The sequence below is a fragment of the Sinocyclocheilus rhinocerous genome, unplaced genomic scaffold, assembly GCF_001515625.1.
Source record: "Sinocyclocheilus rhinocerous isolate Xijiao unplaced genomic scaffold, SAMN03320098_v1.1 scaffold647, whole genome shotgun sequence".
In the NCBI taxonomy this organism is placed as follows: domain Eukaryota; kingdom Metazoa; phylum Chordata; class Actinopteri; order Cypriniformes; family Cyprinidae; genus Sinocyclocheilus; species Sinocyclocheilus rhinocerous.
Window position 1 is genome coordinate 424751 of NW_015632746.1, and position 17330 is coordinate 442080.

A 17330-nucleotide genomic window follows, 5' to 3' on the forward strand; every position below is an offset into this window, starting at 1 on the left:
GTTGCTTATTAGCATGCTTATTATTAAAATATTGGCTGTTTATTAGTACATATAAAGCACATATTCTGCATTACCATATTCTACATCCCTAATCCTATCCAATACCTAAACTTAACAACTACATTACTAACTATTAATACGCAGCAAATTAGGAGTTTACAGAGGCAAAAGTCATAGTTAATGATATGTTAATGGCGAGAATTGGACCTTAAAATAAAGTGTGACCCTTTTTTTTTTTTATCCCATTCACCTGTGCTGTTATTTTGGCGGTCTGACAGTGGTTTGTAAAGCAGAATTCTATACAAAGTTCAAATGGGTCACGTCATGTTGCACTTGGTCATCACTGCCCTGTTCATTACACTGTGACTAAGTGTTTTTCATGGCAGCGCTTAATCAGAAAGAGTTGGGCAAACCTAAAGTTGTATCAGTGCAGAAAACCAGTCACATTTTTCTATTTAGTCACAGTCTGGAGTCCTGAAAACATAAATCTAGCCGAATGTGTCTCCAGACTTACAACTGATATGATGTACTGAACACAATACACAAAATCTGAAATGTAGCAGTAGTATGATTATTGAGTGATGCTCTGCTTCTGTTTGCTCATGTCTTCCTGTATAAAGGATCTCCTCTCTCAAATATCATGAGGTTCTCGCCCTTGTCTCTCCCATGTGTCTCTGCTTCTCTGTTCCGAACAGGATACGCTAACAAAAATGCTACAATGTACAAATTTCCCTTCCAGGAACAGTGTTTCCAAGTCATAATAATGCTATACTTGGAAAAGTATAAATCTTTCATGTTTTATTGTAACACCAAAGAGTTTTCTCACCAAATGTTATGTAACCGCTCCAAAAATAATTGATTTTGGCCAAAGTCTAAAGAAAGCACCATGTGTATCCTAATAATGAAATTCCAAAGTGCATGGCAACGATCGTACCTGTATTATCCTGTCTTTGGGCCTCAGGCCGGATCTCTGTGCTGGCGAGTCGTCATCTATAGCTCTGATGAACTGGCCGGATCTGGACTTCTCACTGTGCAAGTTAAAGCCGAAGCCATTGGGGCCTTTCTCAATGACACATAGCCGGGGTCTGAGCTGGGTCTTCAAGTCCTGCAGGACAGACACAACACAACATCAGCACAATGAAACACAAACGTATGCCACTGGAATGCAGGAAGTTTGGCGTCTGAATGTCTGTGCCCTTCATCTTAAAGGATATCATCTTATATAGTATCTTAAGGAGCAGAATCGGAGAAGGCCTTATTAAAGAGGCCGGTTACATAAACTGCTTAGTATAGTCTTACAGGTCATCCGTTTTTTTTTGTAAAGTCAGTTACATAAAACGGTAGACCGGTCTAATTTGAATACGAAAAGTGACTCTTATTCCATGACTAACTGCTAACTGGTCAGACTAGTTCTTAAGACACAGTGTTAACATATTGTCTGTGTTATGCAATTGTCCCCTGACCAAATCCAAATGACGACAATTATAGACATAAAAGACATAAAAAAGAGCACTTAATGCCTAATTTTCATGTAACTGTCATTCAGCTGAGAACCTTTCCTTTGTTTAAAAAGAACACTTTAGCATACTTAAAAAAGTGTACTTATTTGGAAATAATATACTTTAAAGAATTTACTTAAATGTGAACTTAATGCAATGTTTTCAGACACTTAATTGCATGTTATATACAAATAAAAATAAGGTTACACTTTATTTTAAGGTATCCTTGCTACAGTGTAATTATACATTTAAGTACTGAGTAATATTAATTAACTACATGTACTTACTATATGGTTAGGATTAGGATGAGGGTTTGGCTTAGGGTTACTTGCATGTAATTATGCATCATTTATTGTTATTATAATAGTAAGTACATGTAACGTTTATACATTTAAGTACTGAGTAATATTAATTAACTACATGTACTTACTATATGGTTAGGATTAGGATGAGGGTTTGGCTTAGGGTTACTTGCATGTAATTATGCATCATTTATTGTTATTATAATAGTAAGTACATGTAACGTAACAAGAAGACAATAAAATAAAGTGTTACCAAAAATAAAAATGTATTATTGTATAAATTTATATTAAATAAAATAATTTTTTTGAGCAACCCTAAGTAGGACTTAAGTACATCTTCATATGGAATTTCGGTCACACTTTTTTTAAGGTCCAATTCTCGCCATTAACCAACCGTTAACTATGACTTTTGCCTCAATAAACTCCTAATTTGCTGCTTATTAATAGTTAGTGACTCATTTGAACTTTGTATAGAATTCTGCTTTACAAACCCCTGTCAGACCACCAAAATAACACCACAGGTGCATGGGATTAAAAAAATGGGTCCCATTTTATTTTAAGGTTTAATTCTGACTTTTGCCTCAGTAAACTCCTTATATGCTGCTTATTAATAGTTAGTAAGGTTGTTAAATTTAGGTGTTGGGTAAGATTAGGGATGTAGAATATGGTCGTGCAGAATAAGTACTAATAAACAGCCAATATGTTAGTAATAGGCATGCTAATAAGCAACTAGTTAATAGTGAGAATTAGTCTTTACAAAGTGTTACCGTAATTTCATAATTACTTCTATCGTCTTATGGTTATCATATGATTAAATGTACTGACGAATGTACAAACAAGCTTTATGGTAAACTAAAATATAATTTCTATTATATATACATTTGTATATCACATATATTTGTAATTAAAATATTGATGCAATTTAGTGCATTTAAAATATATCAACTGAAAATGTAATATCGAATAACTACATTTAAAATTATAATCAGGTAATTTACATGAGCTTTAATGTTAGTCAACACATCAAAGTAAGTGTATGTGTCTTTATTACATTACAAAAGATCATTAAAACATAGGAATTTAAAATGTACTTTAAAGATTTTAAAAGGGTACTTAAGTGTCAAAAAGTAATGAAAGTATTTTCCTTTTAAGTACACTTAAGTGGCTTTTTATCCATTATTTTACAAGATCTGCAAGTACAGTTTATTTAATTATTTTTAATCAAATTTCTATTGCTATTTTCTTGTCTTTTAAACATACAGAACAACAGGCAAACAGACAAACAATCAGCTATACAACAGTAAGTGGAAGATGAAAAAAATAAAAAAATAAACATTTTTTAAAGGGGTCATATGATGTTGCTAAAAAGAACATTATTTTGTGTATTTGGTGTAATGAAACATGTCCCCACACGTGTGTTTAAACGAGGCGTTTTAGGAGGGCGTGGACCAGTCTTAACTTTTATAAAGAATATCTCTTTGGGTTTGAGACTTTAGTCTTTGCAACTTTATGGATCTTATCTATTCACGAACAGCTTGTAACACTCCAAAACTTGAAATCGCATCATATGACCCCTTTAAATAAACATATACATCTGAAATAAATAAATAAGGTAGACTTGTCAGTTACGACTGGGAATGAACCTAAGTGCACATTCAACACAATTAAGTGCACTTCATTTTCATCAGGGTTTCATAAGGGAAGGGCTCCAGTCCTGTCTGCTGGGGTGTGCTGCTGGACAGAGGAATAGACCCAGACAAAAGGATGTTTTCCCTTTGTCCCGAATGTGATGGAAGTGGACAGCGCACAGGATGAGGTCACCTGATTATGAGCCGCCCCTCACTGTTCTCACACGGCACACGTACAGTGCATTGTCATCCAGGAAAATAACACCCTTCCGCTCTGTTCAGCAAGTTGGGTCTTTTTATAGTTTTTCGGACAGTGATTCAAACTACTATTTGTGTTTAATGTGCCGTTGATTATATTTAGCCTAGAGAACCTTACAATGAAAAAAAAACAGATTTCAACATAGGCAGTTTTGCAATCACACCCTTAATCGTAAGGGGAAACAATTTCACTTTCCTAGTTGGTACAATAAACCTAAGTCAGGGTAGGCGTCATATTTAGTTTAACAAACAAAAACGAGGCTGTGAGGGACTGTCTATGCAACATCATACTTTTCCATTTGTTCATATGACAGACAGCAAATATAAGCAATGGTAAGAGTGAAAACAGGATGAAAAATTACAAGTAAGCACATAAAACACCACCGCAGAGCCGTCCTCCCATCCCAGCATTCTCACTCTTACACACAGCGCTACAGCAGCATTTCCTCTCTGTTGGGCTCAAGCGCAGGAAGAGCTGGACTTCCTGTGGACCACACCTGCTTTCCACTGTCAGAAACAATGCGGAACACCACCCGCCTTCATCCACCCTAAACCACAGCACAACTCACACGCTCCATCACAGGGCCGTCAGCCTGGCGCTCTGCCCTGGGCGGCACTTTGAGGATGGGTGGACATTGTGTAGACGAATCAGTCTGTGAGGGGTGTAACCTGCCCTGATGCATAGTTCTGCTGCTTTGTAGACACATTTTAACCTCCACTCTGAAATCTATAAATAAATCACAACACAACATGATCTGATAATTCTGCCCACTTGAATAAATCAACCAGACTTTACACAGTGGATTGTGTAAATGTGGTTAAAATGCAAAACAGCAGTGAAATGTTGCTACATTTGGTTACATAATGTATATCCCTGATATCGAAAAAAATTATATGTTACGTATTTTGTTTTTCTGTGATATATATTTTGAAATTTTGACTTAAATAGGTCTGTTTGGAAAGAATGAAGGCCTGTTCACACCAAGGTTGATAATTATAATCTTAACTATAACTACAACGTTTTAAAGGGTTAGTTTACCCAAAAATGAAACTTCTATCATTGATTATTCACCCTAATTATTCATCTTCAGAACACAAATTAAGATATTTTTGATGAAATCTGAGCGCTTTCTGAACCTCCATAGACAGCAACACAACTACCACGTTCAAGGCCCAGAAAGGTATAGTAAGGACATCGTTAAAATAGTCAGTGGTTCAACTGTAATGTTATGAAGCTACAAGAATACTTTTTGTGTGCAAAGAAAACAAAAATAATGACTTTTTAATTTAACAATTTCTTCTCTTCCGTGTCAGTCCATAACACAACTATAACAATAACGACACAGAAGAATGATATCGTTGGAATCACTTTCGGATTTTTTTTTCCTAGCTAAAGAATGATAAAAACATTGACAGCCAATCAGAATCCACACATCTTTAAGGAGCTCAAGCATTTAAAGCGGCAGATGGCAAAACTGCACACTTACAGTTTAATATACAGAACTGCATCGTCCATTGGTCTATCCATCCATTCACTTTTAGGGAGCCATTCTTTTAGGGCTGAATGATCTGGTGAAATTTTGGTGTGATTTTTCTGATAAAAAATTATGATTGCCATTTGAACTGTGATGTAACATATTTAACATGCCATATTGCTGTTGCTTTGACATGCACTAAATATCAGTTAAAAAAAATCTCTCCACTTGAGTTATCATAGGCCACATTCCCACTAATTTTTGTCACATTCAATATGACTACAAAATAATAATAATTGTCATTATTACAAGAAATATTATTACTGTTGTAATAATACTATTGACTTTTTTTTACGAAACTTTATTTTTTATTTATTTACTAAAAAAATATTTTATTTTACAGAATAAATATACAATAGTAACATTTATGCCTTTCTTCTTTTTTTTTTTTTTTTGTTAAACCATCAAGCTTTTATTTTGGCACAAACCCACAGCGAGTGAAGCTTCTCCTTTGTGGTTAACAGATTTATAAATGTCTCTCATTTCGAATCTGTTGAAATGGCTGAGCCTCATTGTGTTCTCAGACGCATGTTATAAGAGACCCAAACTCGTGCAGAGATTGGGTTTACGTGGAGTAACTAGAGTTTACTGTGAGATGCTGAAACACCAGATCATGAACTGCTCACGTGTAAATGAACACTGTGCCACGCTTATTTTTTTTTTATTATATCGCAGCAATCTGATAATGTTACTAAGCCGTATCACAATTTTTATAAATCATCTAAGCTGAATTAAATGACTGATGCCATTGAATTTTTGTCAGTATATTCTCTGCTGCTCTATCCCTAATGCACGCCGGGCCGCCGGCCACATCAGCAATTCAACAGAGGATGTGTTGTGCGTCCCATGCTGAGGAATCTCAGAGAGGGCATGGAATCTGAGGAATCTGCTGCAATCACAAAAGCCTGTCCATCTCGTGAGGAGGAACCATTGAAATGAAAATGGGAGGAACCAAGGTTTGGCTTCGACAGAACATCCTGTGTACACAACCCTGGCCTTGACCTGAGATCAGCCCTGCCAACCCGACACAATCACTGCAACTGCCAACATCAAAAGCTCTTACGAACTCTGAAACATGGGAGTTAGTACATATTTTGGGTTGTTTTTCTACTCGCAGTTTACTGGGAGCCCAATGAATTGTGTGTGAATGAAACACAGCTGAGGTTGAATCAGTCAAAAATATCCAAAATACAAAAGTAAATCTCTGTTCACGCCCAAATGGAGAAAATTACATATACTGTATCACAACGTCCAAATCAGAGTCCTGACCTCAAAAGCACAGACATGATGTGCTGTGATCTGAAACAGGCTGTCCAAGCAAGATATGCAATGGAAAAATATCAAAAGACAAAAGAAACCACCTGGAAAAATGGATCACAAAACCTTTCCCTTTTCATTTTGTCTTATTGTCAAAATTATTATACCCTGCAAATGCACATTAGACAGACCAACCAGAAAATTAGCTTTTTATGCTACATTAGAACTAAAGAATAAAAATTTATGAGACCATTTTTGCATGCATAATACTTACACAGCAAATAGCCGTCTGCGGTCATAGTTGCCAAGTGAACTTATAGCATATATATTATACAACATTTCATGCAGACAAAGAGTAGATCATATTTTGCGCAGCCATACAAGCCAATTCTGCAGTTTCCAAAGTGTCCATGAATATTTTCTCACAGCTGTAAATTTCATGACACAGCAAGATCGTATTTTTTCAACTGATTCAGCTGATTTGATGTTAAAGGAGAAGCTGATCTGATGTCTGAAGTGTGTTTCCTGACTCTCATGCAATTGAGAACTCTATACATTGCAACACTAGCAGAAATGCAGATGAGTGGAATTGAACTAAATAAAACGTATAGTTTATATGTATAAAAATGCAGTATGTTTAAGAAACAATTTATTGTGAAACACTTCTTGTTGACTGGTGATTCCCTGATAAAGGATTGCTCAGAAAATTACATAACATAGTAGACACAATGAATCATAAAGCCCAAAACCAGCCTTAATTATTAGCTTTGCATATTCAAATGACTGTACCCGATACTATGCAGGTATGTAGCTTTGACTAGGCAAACATTTAGCAAAGGAGCGCTAGTATTTAGCTGCCTGTTTAGAATGTGACAAGCTTATCAACCATATACAATTCTACAATCCTGTCATCAATGACCTTTCTGTCACCCCTACATTGCTAACATACTTGAAAATACAGTCCAGGGGGTTTGAGCCCCAGCTTAGCCATGAGGCTATTCTGCGTTGGGTTTGCATGTTCTCCCCATATTGGTGTGGGTTTCCTCCAGGAGCTCCAGTCTCTCCCACAGTCCATGACAAGACTATGAATATGTGAGTGTGTATGTTAGCCCTGTGATGGATTGACCATCCATCTTGTGCTGGAGTGTCCAATCCTGCTTATGTAGTGCCAATGTCCTGCAGAGTTCAGCTCCAACCTGCCCAAACACACCTGCCTGGAAGTTTCTGGTGATCCTGAAGACCTTGATTTGCTGGTTTAGGTGTGTTTAATTAGGTTTGGAGCTAAACTCTGCAGAACAATGGCCCTCCAGGAGCAGGATTAAATGTCCTCTGTCCAGGGTGTTTCCCAGTGTCATCCGGAGTCGGGCTTAAGTCTGTCTCAAGTCCGAGTCCAAGACCATATTTTCTATGACTTGAGACCAGCTCGTCCAAGTCCAGATCAATTCCACATGGTCCTAAAAACATCATCTAGGACTTGAGATGGACTTGAGTCAGAGTCTGGTCTTGTCTGGAGTACTACAACACTAGTACTTCCCTTACCGCTTTTCCACTGAGGCTGGTGCCGGAGCTGGAACCGGTGCTCAGCCAAGAGTGACACTCGTTTAGAACTGGCTCACGTTTCCAAAGCCGAAACCCTCTACGTCGCCAACATGTGACCACAATCGCTTGTTATCTCTTGCGGAAGGAGAGTGTTGATCTCTTCTGCCGACCATTTCTGAACTGACATATTTATTTGTTGTGTTACTGCTGTTTTTAACTGAATCCGGACAGCTTTTAAAAATGGCGGCTTTCAAACTGCGGCCTTTAGGAAGCTCCGCGTACTGACGTCATAGGTTCCCTTGTTCGATACAAGGAAGGTTCCGGGGCCGGTTTGGAACCAGGATCTGGGCACCAACCCAGGATTTTTTGGAGTGGAAAAGCGCAGCCTGGTTCCCAATTGGGCTCTGGCTCCGGCACCAGCCCTGGTGGAAAAGTGGTACCTGTCTACAGCCCGTGATACTGGGATAGACACCAGCATCATCATGACTCTAGCGGTTTGGAAAATATATAGTTAGATGTATGGTAGTTTATACCGGTGTTTCTTAACTCTGTTCTTTGTGGCAAACTAACAGGCCAACACCCTATTTTCAAACTCTCTCAAAACAAACACCTAATTCAACTAAACTTGTTAGCAGAGACTCCAAGACCTGAAATGGATGAGTCAGATAAGGGAGACATCCAAAAAGTTGGTATGCCTCTACAAACAGGGTTGGAAAACACTGTATAGTCTACTGTATACACATATGGTAGATGGGTTGTGATGACTATGTTCTCTGTGGGTTTTCTTATACAACAGTCTTGGCCAACAGTTTACTAGAATGCACTTAAAAGTAAACCCTCTGACAACAAATATTTACACATTCCCTAGTGAACTTCCTGTCCAGGAATTGCACATATTACAGTGGACTGATGTCCACATGGTGACTGTATGACACAAGTCACATCTGTGCTAAGATATAAAGGCTTGACAAGACAAATTACAGCTTCCACAAAAATGAAAGATCTTTCTCAATAAGGTGAAAAACATTTCCGTTCACAGCTTCATTTCATCCTGTCGGGTCCAAAGTTCACCCATATTAGACTAAATGGCCTGCAAATGATCAACCTCGCTGTCAAGCTTGCCCAGCTCTAGGCTACAAGACCACAGATGACATAAAACAAAAACAAACAGTGTGTGTTCATGAGTCAATAATGAACTTGCACTCTTGTTCTGGTAGCAGGTGGTGTATTACTGAACTCGACCGGAATTGTATCAGAGCTATTGAATAGACAAACATGTCCCACAAGTAAGCCCTATTATGTCTTTAACTCAACTCCAGACAGAGTAGAGTCTATTCCTTCTCTCTGGGATCGAACCTATCATTCTCCATACACTTTCTCCATACACATTCTCCATACACACATTCTCAACTTGTCTGAGTCCGACCTTATGGGTATATCTTTTATGGTATCCTGTAAGGGAGGAGTGTCTAAGGAAACATTTACACTAGTGTTATTGAGTCACTTCAGTGAAATTAGAATAGTCTCTTTCTAAGTCTGGCTCATGGCAGTATTCACATTAATGATGCAACCATAAGGTTCTGACCCAGAAAAACAAACAGTAAGAAAACATCCTAAATTACACCGGAAACCCACTTGGGGTACCTCAGGGTTCAATATATGGCCCCTTCTTCTTCTTCTCGATAATGTACACTCTCTGGGACCAATTATTTACTTAATTATCTCATCTATCTCAACACACATAATACAACACACACCAGTCTATAACTGGTCTATACAAACTGATTTCATGCTGCTGTGCATGTAGCAGTGTCATTGGCCAGGCTGGAGATGATAATCTATTTTAGGTTGACAGAGTTTGCCATTTCCAGTCAGGCTTTGCTAAAGAAAAGATTTTGCTTATTGTCAGAGTAGCTGCTATCCAAAAACCCCAAGAGGAAAAAACCCTCTCCATCTGCCCTTCCTTTGACCAGCCACCCAAAACCACTGACCTGTCTATGAGTGTGAGGTGGGTTTGGCCCAATGTCACAATAGAAAGACCAAATCTCCACCCTGGACACTAGACAGAGAATACACACACAAGCAATCCTTCTTCAGAGGAACCAGCATCCACCCACCTCCATCTATACAGACTGTGTTTACATGCTAACAATCATCCGTTTCAGGCCATACCACACAAAGACTGGTGTTTGTTTATTAAAGGTATAGTGTAACTTGATCTCTAAATCATTGGCTTTCACCCTGACAACAATGTAGCAGGTCAAAAAGCAACAAATCTAGGACAGAATATTACCAGATGCTGGTGAATCAAACTGAGGTGGACCAATGAGAATAAAATAAAACTGTTTTGAACATTAAGATGAATTTGACCTGAGTTTCACCTAGTTTTGGTTCACTGGTGAACACCAGCTTTTGGAAAACTGGTTTCATACCAACCAAACAAAACAATCTCTGATGTCAAACAGACCAAAAGCTCTATTGTGAAAGTGCCCGGCTAAACCAGCCATCAAAAGTGAGAAGAGTTTGTTGCATAGAGTTCTCAAGGAAAATCCATTTACATGAAAAGAAAAGCTTTGCTGACCACTCTAACAAATACTTTGGCATATTTAGAGAAAAACAAAATAATTTTAAGTGGATGCAGCCACAAGACCAAAAGTATTTCCTTTGTCTGGATCCTGAACTTCTTGGTAATTAATAAAGTCATATCCAGGGTCAGATGTTCTTCTTGTTGTTGGTAGACTAAGAGTGGGAGCACTGCTCCTAGATCAGTGCTTACAGAAAGGGAAGTGTGATATCTGCACATTCATGAAAAACAATCAGAGGAAACCACTCTCAGCTTGCTGGAGTGCCTGCTCTGCCAGCGGCTCCAAGAACAGATTCCCACAGACTGACTACCAGCCTCTTTGAAGATCCCCTTTCAAAAACACCCTGTTCACATGATCTTGTCTCTCCATGAGTGTTTTCATTATAAATGTGATTATATTTAATACCTCAAAATCAAAATATACTGAATTTAATGTAAAAAAAGACTAAATTTTAAACAGAATGAAACCCATAATTCCCACAGTTTTCCCACACCTTTTGATTAACTGATTTTCCATTCATTTTCCAGTCTGAAAATTTGTTTTTTCTAGCAATTAAATATTTTAGTGCTTAGCATAATTAGAAATATGCATATATAAATTGAATACGAACAACATATTGGTAATGATTTTGCTGGCTATATCAAATTAAGCAATGCCATAAGCATTGTGGTGATTTAAAAAAAAAAAAAAACATTTTATTTAGTGATTAATTCTTAAAGACTGCATCATTACTACTAGTTTAGTACTACTACAGTACAACTAGTTTTGTGACCGGTAGGACAGGATCTGTAATAAGACAGGCATTTTAATAATGTTTGTGATTTAAACTTTAGTAACAAAAAGGCATTAGAGTCAAAAAAGTGAGATTAATTTCTGTGAATCAGTTCAAACTGTCCATTTAAGTGAATAGCTTCAAAACTTCAACCAATTTTTGTGTTATCACTTGCAAAAATCTCTGAAAACATAGGTAGGTAAATATTGCAGTTCATTGCCATGTCATGTATGATACATTGGTACATGAAAGTGATAAAGTGTTTACATTTATTGAAAAACAGCCTGGATTGGACAACTACATTTAATCTAATCTTAATCTACTCTTAGTTCTAGTTCTTACATTAAATATTTTGAATCAATATCTGCTGATTCAAAACAATACTAGCCCAGCCCTGCCTCCAGCATGTTTTTGAGAGGAAATGGCCATTTGAGCATGATGGCTCAAGGACGCCAAGTCCTTTTTGTGTCAATTTGCTTTTACATAAAGATAACATGAAGTAGATCAGGGATCTTGTCTCGGTCACTGAGATTTCAGAGTTACGCAAGAAACAGCAGCTGACCTGGAGAGTCACAGTCAATTTAACCCAACACAAAAGCACTTCCACGCAAGTAATTGCCTCAGAGAGAAGGCTTATGCAAGACCAGTCATCTGTGCATGATTGAAAAACAGCCCTGCTATCCTCACGATTTAATTCCGACTTCCCCTCAGAGTAACACAGGAAAGCAACAGGCTTTTACAAGGAAAACTTTGGGAAGAGTCATGTGGTGGTCATAAAAACATCAGAACACAGCCTGGGTTTTCTCAGTTTCTCATTCAAATGCTCCTGTTGTAATACAACAAACTCATGTATGATTACAAATGCAAAAAGTTGGAAACTTGCAACATCGGCAGGTTTTAAAGGGTAGTTCTTTAACCCAGAATAAACTTCTATGCGAAGTCCCATGTGTAGTATGTCTTTTTGCACTTTTGCCACTTTATAGTTGTAAAGAGATGACAGAAAATGATTGGGAGAAGCAGAGGGAGCCGTAGCAGGACATGAACTAACTGCTAGGCCACTGACGTGACTGTATTGTTTTAACTAAGGAGAAAATCAGTAAATTTACATTTGTTTCAGAAGTACTCAGAAATACTTCATAGTAAAACTAAATGTTGGCTTGGCAAAACTTTTCAAAGCTAAATCAGTTTGAAGGCTAGTCTGAAGAAAAAGAAATGTGCTTTATTATATTGATTGTGCACATCAAATCTTAAAAAGTAAAACTTGCCGATAATATCACTGAAATAATAGGCCACTTAAGTGTTATTAAAGAGAGTAAACTTTCATGACTATGTCAACACAATTAAGAATAATTAAACACTGAAATTGCACTTTTTTAATAATGTAAAATGAAAAGTTTTACTTTAAAGTACATTTTAAATCATTATTAATACATATTTCAAACATTTCATAATATGTTATTATGAAATTACATATACCCCTAGTTTCACAAATAAGGCTTAGGCCTAATCCCAGACTAAAATGTAAATCTGAGCTGTTTCAACTGAAAGAAACTTGCACTAACTGATCTTAAAATATGTCAGTGCTTGTCTCAAGATGCACACCAGTATTGTATTTTTCTAAGGCATGTTTATAAAAACTACTTAAATGTCCTAATTGAACTATTGCCTAATTTTAACCTAAGTCCTGTCTGTGAAACCAGGCCATAAAGATGTACTTAAGTCCCACTTAAGTGGGTCAAAAAAAGCACTTGGGTTGAAGTAATTGCATTTACTATAAATATAAATTGTAATACATTTTTTTTGCAATTAAAATACAATTAAGTGCCCAAATCATTACAATTAGTTCATACTTAAGTATATTCTTTTAAAGTATATTATTTTTGTAATAAGTAGTTTTTTTCTGGGTACCAAAAAGTGTACTAACATGCACACTTTAGGTAATAATATGTACTTTTAAGGTACTAATATTCACTCTTTAGGGGTCAATATGGTACAATGCTGTACCTTATTCAAAACTACAACCCCAGTGACAGCTTTTGTACCTTTTTTCTCTGAGAGTGTAGAGAGGCAGCGGTTGATAAGCGTTTACTAAGGTGTTCTGAGAGGCACTTGACAGTCGAGGAGTAACAATCATGTTTTTTAAGAAAATATATGGAATATTTTTATCATCAGCTATAGAAAAATATAGTACAAAAAGTACAGTTTGTCAACATACTGTAACTATAGTGGAGGCTTATATTATTTAAAGTACTGTATAGTTTAACATATTCACTCTGATGTATCACAACCCTACTTTTCTTTCAGACCGACCCCAAAATTGTCAATGTGACCGTCAGAGAAGACATTCTCTCCTGGCGGCCCTCATACATACCTGCCCTCACAGACTGTTTAGACTAGTGTATTTGCCACACAGGTAATCACTACAGGTGCAGAACACATCCACACACTGAGAGCACAATGCCAGAAGGGCATTGTGGGTAATTTGGTTATGCAGATGACATGAGAATGAAAAGGGGGTTTAGGCGGTAAACAGGACTGTCACCATGGGGAGCCCAGCTGTTGTGGAGTCTGGCCTTTTTCCTCCTTGAGTAATGTGCAAATCATTATCATAAGAGCAGAACACACACACACATACACAAAAGACAGTGCTGTCTTTTGTGTCTGAACAAATAATAGAGTCATGCGTGAGAAAAACGCAACAAGAGCTTTCTCAGACAGCTGCACTTCATCTGAGCAAAATATCATCCTTCAGCTCTGAAACACACAGATGATCTGTTCCTCAGGTGAGCCGCTTTAAGTGACCGTGTTCCAGGTAACAATGTTCCTAACACATCCTGGAACTTGTGGTGTGAAATTGGGTTTACTCTGGAACAAGGCTTAATAGAGTTGTTTGTCTTCTGTGAGAACTAACTGTCTTCCTGTGCTGGACGTCCTCCTCAACACGCCAGCCACCCACAGTCAGTGACTGAAGCACTAGGTATGTGTGATCTGCCAAGTGCACTACAGTGTGTAGGTGTGTGTTTCACAGTTGTCATAGCACTGTTATAATTGCTTGAGGAATACAAAGCAGTTTTTCAACTGCGCATATGGACCAAAAAAAAATCAAACCAATTAAACTTAATTAGCGGATGTAATGAGGCATTTCTGTGAATAAAGCATGACTAATAGAGACAAAGGTTAGGTTTAGGATTAGATATAGGGTTAAGTTCACCCTTTACAAAAAAAGTACAGTGGCAGTACCATGGTAAAGTGATAAACAAGTACCATATTCATACACCATGTATTTGCATGATGCTCCAAGGTACTTCAGGGATTACCATGGAAGTATCATGGATGATGTAAAAAAAAAGACCATATCATACTTTGTTAATGGGTTATATGAACAACTAGTTATTTCAGTGCTAGTATGTTGATATACTTTATAGAGGGCAGATGTTTCGATTACTGCTTAACAAGTACTTTTTTCAGTGTTTGATTATTATTACATAACTTCCCTTGTGAAAAAGAGGTACACTTTTAGCATACTTTAAAAAAAGAATATACTTATGTGTGAGCTGAATATAATGTTTTCAGACTCTTAACCGCATGTTATTTGCAACTAAATGAAAATGTTTATATTAAACGCAATTAGCTGAACTTTAGAGTTCTTCTTAAGTTTCACCCATTTAAGCACAGCATCTTTATATGTAATTTCATTATAGTATAATATACTTTAATGTAATTTATATTAATAATTGTCTTATGCTTATATATGTTATTACGCCTTTGTAATGATGACATCATTTAGTACATTTAAGCTACATTTACTTTAAAAGTAATACTGAATACAACTACAATTAAAATTATAATCAAGTATTTTACATGTACTTTACTATGTAAGGCAACACATCAAAATGAGTGTATTTCAACAAAATAATATAAAAACATGATTTAATAATGTACTTTGAGTGAAACTTTTGATTTAAGTGCACTTTCAAAAGTGTACTTAACTGAATTAAGAAACAGTCATGAAAGTGTCTTTTTAAGTGCACTTAAGTGGCCTTTTATTTAGCTAATTAATATTATATTATCTACAATAATTTAAAAAAAAAAAAAAATATATATATATATATATATAGAAACCGGGGGTATAAGTGTTAAAAGTATACAATTAAGCACACTTCACAAGGGTTTACATCCTTTATGTACATAATAATACCATGGTAAATGATTATCATAATCATAAATTATGTGTTTGCATGATGCATTAAACTACACAGAATAATACCGAGGAACTAAGAACTATAGAAGTAGGCTACCATAGTACTTTTTTTCGGTTACACTTTATTTTGATAGTCCACTTTAGACATTCTACTAACTATAAGTAACTTCGCAAGATAACTTGTTATTTCATAAAAACTTACAATATGGAACTTATACTGTAAGTGTTACGGCAGGTATGGTAATATAGTAGGCTACTTATAAAAAACACTACACCCTACTTAAACAAGCAGTGGTTACTGAATGATTACTAGTTATATTTTACTTCTAAAACGGTACATTGGAATCAGAGCGTCAGTCGAAGCTCTGCCGGTCTCTCACCGTCTCCGAGCTCACGGATGTCCTGAGTTTCTCCACCGCGGGAATGTGAACGGGGAAGATTTCTCCGTTCCTCTCCGGCACCGGCGGCGGCGTGTCGTCCCGCATCATCTCGTCGCTGATCTCGAGCTCATCATCACCGCACTCGGGCATCGGAATGCCCTCCGTGACAAACTCCTTCAAGCACTTCAGCTCGTGTTTCTTCAGCAGCTGGTCGGTGTCGGCGTCCACCACTACGAGCTGCAGGCTCCCGGCGCTGGCGCGTATCCTCGCCACGACCTGCTGATGACTGTCGCTCTCCACGCGCTCTCCGTTCACGAACACCAGCCTGTCGCCCGCGCGCAGACCGGACAGCTCGGCGGGGGAGTCGGGCTCCACCAGGCGGATGAACTGGCCGCTCTTGCCCTTCTCGCCGTGCAGATGGAAGCCGTATCCGTTCTCGCCCTTCTCCAGGACGCAGAGACGCGGGCGCAGAGTCTGGCTGGGCATCACGAAAAGTCACCTGTTGATTTAATCTGACAAATAAATAGAAATGAAGGGAAAATGAGAGTCGGATGCTCACGGATGAAGCATGTTAACCCGCTCGGCCTCAGTAAATGAAGGGATTTGTTGTTGATATAAAGTGTGAAGAGAAAGTTCTATTGTTCGACTGTTTGATCGGCAGCACATCAGCATCCAAATCCAGCCCATGGAGGAGTGACTATAGAACCTCCTCCTCTCTGCACTCATAAAGAGAAAGCAGAGTGAACTGTAATCGCTGGGACTTTTTTTTGCACTTTCGACTTCTGTTATTTACAGTAATGTCATCAGCACACTCAGGGGTTATGTGACAGGGGCCCAACATTTGGTGCTTCGCACCTGAGCACACTTCACAAATGACACAAATCTCCCTCTGGAATGACCAGGTTTGGAAGTTTGCTTTTTTTATATATATATAAATTGATTAGGGTAGAGTGGGGGGAAACGCCCCTTTAAGGACTGTGTAATTTTTTTCTGTGAAACAAAAGTTAAACGTGTTCAGAAAAGTTATCATAGTTTTAGTGACAATGACATAAATTATAAATCAAGTATGAAAAATATCCAGAGTTTTCATGTAATTAGATTTTTAATAACAATTAAATTTGTACCAAGGGGGCATTTTGCTCCACGGTGGGGTAAAGTGCCCCCAAGTCTTAAAGGGGTCATATGATGCGATTTCAATTTTTCCTTTCTCTTTGGAGTGTTACAAGCTTTTGGTGCACAAAGAAGATCTGTAAAGTTGCAAACACTAAAGTCTTCTTGGGGTCGTCACATATGGTTGCCGCAAGCCCGCCGGCCGTTCCTCACTCTAGCCCGCCGTGTGTTTCATTGTGAAAGCGAAACTACTTTGTTTGGCCT

At 37.6% G+C, this 17330-nt stretch overlaps 1 protein-coding gene across 2 annotated transcripts in view; it reads right to left on the minus strand.

Annotated features, from left to right (window-relative positions):
- Nucleotides 1-16673, minus strand: part of nherf1b (NHERF family PDZ scaffold protein 1b) — a 38896-nt gene extending 22223 nt beyond the window's left edge. For both annotated transcript variants that reach the window (XM_016556118.1, XM_016556117.1), the window contains exons 1-2: nt 15957-16673; nt 935-1105 (exon numbers count right to left, since the gene is read on the minus strand). In XM_016556118.1, coding sequence (XP_016411604.1) covers nt 935-1105; nt 15957-16442 — 657 coding nt within the window. In that variant the 5' untranslated portion in view covers nt 16443-16673. The remainder of the gene's footprint in view (nt 1-934; nt 1106-15956) is intronic.
- Between the last annotated feature and the right edge of the window lie 657 nt (nt 16674-17330).